Below are 7,524 nucleotides of genomic sequence, written 5' to 3'. Positions count from 1 at the left end.
ATTTGAAGCAAATTAGAAGGCTTTGGAACTAGTCTTACCACGAACAAGGCGTTTGCAGGTTAAACAAGAAGTAAATTTATTTACAATAAAGGAAAAAGGAAAGACCAATAGAAAAGAGAATAATGCCTTTTAGTACAAAGAGAGAGATGCAATTTTAGGAAAAAAAGCTAAAAATAAGAAATTGGAAATAGGGTGACCAGAGCTGTTAACTTTGGCGTTAACATTACTGGGCCCCTTGCAGGAACTGCAACTAAAGAAAATAACAAAAAGTAGCACTTGCACTCTCTCTTGTTTGCAATATTTGAAGAATAAAAGTACATAACATATTTCCAGAAACATATTTCAGAACCGGTACCAGATGTTGTCTTCTTTCAGGTCGGAAACTTCTGAGTTGCATAACCGTTCCGTAGCCACTGGACACTGAATTCGCTGAAAAGGAAAGTTTGTGCTTTTGGGGAGAATAAGAAACAAGAGTGCTTTCGAAGTGTTGGATAAAGGAAAATAGAAGTAGATTTCGAACTGGTACTTTGGAAAAAATATTACAATATATAAAGTCATCGCCGGAAAAGAACATTTGTATTTCGGAAATAGCACAATGATATAGAAAATATTCAATGGAAATAGAATTTCGTTGTGGTAAATTCGTTGTACCTTGGAAGGGAAATAACACAACGTATGAACGGAAAAGACATTTGGATGGAATTAATAAACGAATGATTTTATGAATGGACAGTGTTTCCACTGGAGCAACGCTTACTTTGGAATACACCAGGTGAGAGAGTACGGACGTACCTTTAGCTATTCGCACATAAAAAGTGGATGTGAATGCCTTGAAGGATGCATCGTAAAAGCCATGCAACTGAATGTCAGCCGACGGGGTAAACTTGAGCCATCTCGGGATTCGAACTTTAACATCGTCAGCAAGTTGGAGAAGAATGCGAATAGCCAAGTACGGAGCACAAATGACACCCACTGTGCCAGTTTTTAACTTGAAATCATGAATGGTCTCACCTGGGTGTTGCGGAATAGAACTCGTTGAAATAGAGTATGATCGGAATGAACAAGAATTTGGCGGTAAATTTTCTCGATGTCCTCGTTGAACACATATCGGAAGAGACGCCATTTGAGCAATAATGTGGTCAAATCAGATTGCAACACTGGACCTGCGAGACTTTGACCATTGGACGTATCCGAAGAAGTATTAAAGACCACGCGAATTTTAGTGGTCGAACGCTCTGGTTTAATGGCCGCGTGATGCGGTAAATAAGAATGGCGAGAATCATTATCTGGATACGGAGACGGAACTGGAACTATATGTTTCAACTGAACGTACTCATTGAGTACCTGATTATACTCCTTTTTTAAATCTGGATTACGGAGTAGACGAATTACATTGCGAAGGAATTGCGTTACAGCTCTTGAACGGGTTTGACCAAGGGCCATCTTCCCTGGGAAACCTTGTTTGCAAGGAAAGCCCACAACATGCCGACCACCTTCAATTCTCCCTGTATTAGAAACATAGAGCTCCCGACAATACCTATCAGAAGCTGAAGGAGACTTTTTGCCAGGAAGGTTCTCTGACCCATAGAAAGGACAAAACTCTTTATCTAAATTAATTTTACAAAAGTTTGAAATTAGAGTAGATGAAGGAAAAGAGTTAGGAATAGGGCCAGTGAGGATCCCTCCAAATATAGTTTCTTGACCCATTAAAGTGCCGCAAATATCTCGCATTACCCCAGCGCGCATAATGCTAGGCAAGAGGTCACCGCCTATTAGAATGTCGACGTTTGAACATTTGTAAAAGTGTGGATCAGCCAGTTTAATCGGAGGGAGTTGAGAGAATAAAGATGACGGTAATGTATGGGAAGGCAGATTTCCAGACATTGAAAGCTGAACTGAATCATCAAATCGAGAGGACAACACAACAGAACATATTTTTTGGACGGAAGCAGCTGGAGAATTATTAAGGCCAGAAATCTGAACATTTGTACGCTGATAAGGAATGTTTAATTTGGTGAAGAATCGTTCAGATATGAATGTGCCTTGAGAACCAGAAACTAGGAGTACACGAGCGTGATACGATTCTCCTAAGCACAATACATTCACCAACGCTGTTCCCAACAAAACACCCTGAGAACTTGAAGCGAAACAGCTTTGACTTGCTGCACTCCCTGAACTTTTGGACTGTATAGGATTCGGAAAAAACGGATTGGAGTCTGGACTTAAATTCGCAGAGTTCGAGGGTGGATTGGAGAGATGACTGACTGATGAACGATCATGAAGCATAGTGTTGTGCCGCCTCTGACTCTCGAAACAATTATTGTCGCTGGTACAGTTTTTAATATCGTGAGTTTTTGAAAAGCAATTTAAACAAAGGCCTTGCTTCGTTATTTCAGCCACTCGCTGTTTCACGTCCATCGCAATGAATTTAGGACATTTTCGAATTATATGAACGGAATCCGTACATAAAGGACATTTAGGAGCTGAACTTCGAACTTTTAGAATTGGAATTAGGTTGATGGTCATCTGACCTCGGATGATTTCGCATCTCTGAAACGGATTCAAGCGTAGGATGCCGATTCGTAAAGAAAAAATCAAGGTCAGTCCACTTAGGAATGGCGGTCTTATCAGGCAAACCTTGTTCCCACAGCGTTAAAATTGAGTCAGGAAGGCGATTTCAACAAAGGAAAACTAATATTGGATCCCAGTTTTTGACGTCGATATCGTACAGAGATAACGCAGCAATACAAGAAATTACGTCGCGCTGCAATGACTGAATTGCACTCTGGGGCGGATTCGGAGGCGAAACACAGGGCGCTTTGGAAACTGTCTGAGTCTGGAAATCTTCAGACAGCTGAGTCAGGCGGCCCAAGCACTCATAATAAGTGATATAGGCGCTATTGTAGTTCGCTTTGAACGTCTCAAGCTCTGAAGCAGCTTCTGCAATTTTTTCCTGTTCTTCATCCTCCACATTTTGTTCTTCGTTATCACGATCGGACATGAATCGCTCATATACCGTCTTGATCTCTGCCCACATGGACTTAACTTCAGAAATGTGGATCTTTATGAAGTGGAAAGAAGTTAAGGGAATATTACCACCGACCACATCGGCATTAAATGTGACCAAACGGTCAGCCTGACGAATAAAGGCTTCCAAAGACATGATTTTTCGGGAAAATAATGAGGAAAGATAACCAAAAATAGCAGAAAGTACGGAAATACCTTTCGGAAAATAAAGAACAGTGAGACTAGGAAGAAATAGAATGATTTTCGTAACGAATTTATGTAGATTTAAGGGAAAACGGTCGAAAAAGGGATATTATTCCAAGGAAATGAACAGATTTTCAAGCTTTTCTACTATAAAAATGCAGAAGGTATCAGAATTCAGATGTAATTGCAGAGTATGTAAGGAAAAAAACTGGAAGAAACTTAAAAAAAATCAGAAATAATTAAGATTTTAAGGTATTTCCTCGCTTTCAGGGCAACACCTAGCGGTAGAGAGCAGAACTGTGCGTAAACATCAGCAAAGCAGGTGAAGAACGTTGATTTTTATCCGAAAAACGTAGAAAATTCCGAAGAAATTTGAAAACTATGGGAAAGAATTAAGGTTTTATACGAATTTTCTTAGTTGCAGACCGCCCCCTAGCGACGGTAGGATGAACTATGGGTGAGCACAAGCGAAGGAAAGATATTTAGTATATGGACGTGCAGAAAGAACGAAGAAAACCCAGAAATATTTGAGAAAATGATCAAGAAGTAAACTTTTTCAGTAAAATTTGGTATTGTGAACTTCAAATCGGCAAAAACGAAGGGTCTCGACACCTCATTTACATATATACGAGAATGCCCAATAATATTTATATGTTACACACCAGTTGTAGTCCGACCATATAAACAGGCTTGCTGTAGGGTGTACGCACAAGTGAAGAGAAAAACAAGAGACACTGGTTGGTTGGTTGACCGAACGAACGAACAGAGACCAACAAGCCAACAGTGGAAGGAATGTATGTACGTACGAATGTGTGTTATGTGAGAACGAATGGTTATGCTGTTAGGAAATTAGAAATCTAACAGCAACAACACTAATGGAATTATGATCGTAGATCGAAAAATAAGAAAATAACACACCAACAAACACGTACAAAGGGAGTTAGTACTAAAATTCTCGCGGCAAAAATGAAAAACGAAATGAATAAAAGAAGTAAACACACTGTCGCGGATTGGAAAGAAATAAAATTATGATATTTTAAACACTTGTTTATAGAAATAGTAGTAGGAGGAAATTATAAATGAATGTATTGAATGAAAACCATAATTTGAAATAAAATTATAGAATATTCCACCAAAATTTATTGTTGAAATTTAATTGAAAAGTGAAGTGTTATTTGAAAAATCAAATTGAAGAAATTTACTTTATATATGAAGCACTGTGCGTTTGAAAAATGAAAAAACTAATTGCCGTCGGCAAAACGCACCTGAACACAACACTGAATTTATGCACTATTGTTCACTTTTTGAATATAAAGCACAAACTTACCTTGTTGTTTGATGCTTTATGGAACAAAAATGATGATGTATGGGAATTTTTCGCAACAGCTCTCCAAATATCCCGTACGAATGGACCAAAATGAAAATGCCAACCTCTGGATTTTCCTAGAAAAGCTGGGATGGTGAATTGTTGCGATGAAATGGAAAAACTTTCTTCGGATTAGAAAGAGTTTCCCCTCAGGATGGTATAAAAAAGACAAGAAAGAAAAAACACAAGATTTTTAGGCGAAGGAAGTGAACAGTTTGGGATTTTGTATTTGTTGTTGTTGACCAATGGTAATTATGTGCTATCTGCTACTTTTGGGCTATTTGGTCGACTTTTGTGAATGAATAAAAAGTTAATTTAAATTCATTATTTTTCCCAACGTTTCGTCGGCTTGTTTCCGACTTCTTCAGGGATATTTTATTTGAATTTCCTGTTAACAAAGTTTTGTTTCATTACAAATTTTTCCAATGCATATAAGTTTAAGTTTTTAACTTACAATTAATCATTATTAATTCACTTATAATTATAAAAAACTGGACTTCACGAACACACATTTTGTATAATCAATAAATAAATAATAAATAATCAAATGTAAAATTAAATTAAACCTAGTATCACAGAGGTGGTGCTTTAAGCTATTGCAACGAAGTATTGAAGTTTTGTGTTGTCCTTATCTTCTTTAGTGTTTATTGACATTTTTATTCTTTCTTGGATTCGCAAACTCTCCAATGTATATCGTTTGTTTTCTATTTTTTCCCTATCCAATATTCTGACATTTGCAAAGTCAGCTGAGTGGCCACTCTCATTGATGTGTTGCGCCAATGCTGTGTTGTCTTTTCCTTTCTTTATGTCTGTTTCGTGTTCGTTCAATCTAATGCCTAATCTCCGTTTCGTTGTCCACACATAAACCTTATTGCACTGTTCTCGTTCATTTCCCTTGCAAGTTATCTCATATACAACATCATTCTCTTGAAGTTTGTCTCTCTTTTTCGTTTTTCTTGCAAAAATAGTTTTCCACGTCTCGTTGGATTTGTATGCAATGGATGTTTTTGTTGTGTTTATCATATTTCTTATTGTTCTGTTTTCTGCTAACTTTGGGATAAATGGTATGCTGAGGTAATTTTGTTTTTCTTTGTCAAATTGTGTTATATTTCCTTTGGTACTTTTTGATATGATATTTTTTATGATTGCTGTTGGGAAATTGTTTTTTCTTAATATTTCTTTTAAAATTTTTGTGTTTTCTTTGTGATATATTTTGTCGCTTAATGTAAAGACCGTTTTTGCTAAATTTGTTGATGTATTTATTTTCATGCTGTATGTTTGTGTCGAGTTGTAGTTTATAATTCGATCTGACGATGTGGGTTTTGGGTCTTTACATTAAGCGACAAAATATTTCACAAAGAAAACACAAAAATTTTAAAAGAAATATTAAGAAAAAACAATTTCCCAACAGCAATCATAAAAAATATCATATCAAAAAGTACCAAAGGAAATATAACACAATTTGACAAAGAAAAACAAAATTACCTCAGCATACCATTTATCCCAAAGTTAACAGAAAACAGAACAATAAGAAATATGATAAACACAACAAAAACATCCATTGCATACAAATCCAACGAGACGTTTAAAACTATTTTTGCAAGAAAAACGAAAAAGAGAGACAAACTTCAAGAGAATGATGTTGTCTATGAGATAACTTGCAAGGGAAATGAACGAGAACAGTGCAATAAGGTTTATGTGGGGACAACGAAACGGAGATTAGGCATTAGATTGAACGAACACGAAACAGACATAAAGAAAGGAAAAGACAACACAGCATTGGCGCAACACATCAATGAGAGTGGCCACTCAGCTGACTTTGCAAATGTCAGAATATTGGATAGGGAAAAAATAGAAAACAAACGATATACATTGGAGAGTTTGCGAATCCAAGAAAGAATAAAAATGTCAGTAAACACTGAAGAAGATAAGGACAACACAAAACTTCAATACTTCATTGCAATAGCTTAAAGCACCACCTCTGTGATACTCGGTTTAATTTAATTTTACATTTGATTATTTATTATTTATTTATTGATTATACAAAATGTGTGTTCGTGAAGTCCAGTTTTTTATAATTATAAGTGAATTAATAATGATTAATTGTAAGTTAAAAACTTAAACTTGTATGCATTGGAAAAATTTGTAATGAAACAAAACTTTGTTAACAGGAAATTCAAATAAAATATCCCCTGAAGAAGTCGGAAACAAGCCGACGAAACGTTGGGAAAAATAATGAATTTAAATTAACTTTTTATTCATTCACAAAAGTCGACCAAATAGCCCAAAAGTAGCAGATAGTACATAATTACCATTGGTCAAGAACAACAAATACAATACAATCGGAGGGCCCGCCGAGAAAAAACAACAATAAAAAAGAATTAACAGGTGAACAAAGTTAAGAACATGAAGAATTTTTTCAAGCACATATCATACAAGTACAACATTGAAACAACAACATCGTTAAAACAGTACTGCAGATATGTAGAGAAATTAGCCAAACAAGAGGAAAGAGTCATATGTTTACAACACTGTAGAAAGTTAGGAACGATGCCTACACATATAACAAACTCAACAAAACAAATAACAAAACTTTTTAAAACCGAAAAAGCAAAGAGAGAAATAGAACGAACCGAATACAACTTCCAACTGAAACTTCTCAATGCAGAAATAAAAGAAACACACAGCAACATCAGAGAATGTAAGAAAGAACTAGAGAAAATAGAAGAACATTTAAATAATACACTGAACGAAACAGAGGTAAAACAATTTAAGAATGAGCAACGGAATAGGGCAATTAATATTAGAAAAAACACAAAGGAGACACACTTATCCAAATTACAAAAATTAAAAGACAACAAATTTAATAAACTAAACTTGAGACTAAATGAGGATTGGTTTGTAAACCGTACACATATTGAATTTACGAAGGAAATGTAGTGGCTTTT

The 7,524-nt window shown here is 35.8% G+C and overlaps 1 protein-coding gene across 1 annotated transcript; it reads right to left on the bottom strand.

Annotated features, from left to right (window-relative positions):
* Nucleotides 1-984: 984 nt before the first annotated feature.
* LOC141391855 (uncharacterized) lies at nt 985-1,443 on the bottom strand. The gene has a single exon (XM_073964547.1). It carries the CDS (start codon nt 1,441-1,443, stop codon nt 985-987), a length of 459 nt encoding a protein of 152 aa, XP_073820648.1.
* Between the last annotated feature and the right edge of the window lie 6,081 nt (nt 1,444-7,524).

The sequence above is a fragment of the Musca autumnalis genome, unplaced genomic scaffold (genome assembly GCF_047663935.1).
Source record: "Musca autumnalis isolate F117 unplaced genomic scaffold, ASM4766393v1 scaffold_166, whole genome shotgun sequence".
In the NCBI taxonomy this organism is placed as follows: domain Eukaryota; kingdom Metazoa; phylum Arthropoda; class Insecta; order Diptera; family Muscidae; genus Musca; species Musca autumnalis.
This window is presented reverse-complemented; position numbering and strand designations above follow the sequence as displayed.

Bases quoted from the DNA above. Each gene is read 5' to 3' on its own strand.
- LOC141391855 (XM_073964547.1), bottom strand. From the start codon at position 1,443: ATGGCCCTTGGTCAAACCCGTTCAAGAGCTGTAACGCAATTCCTTCGC.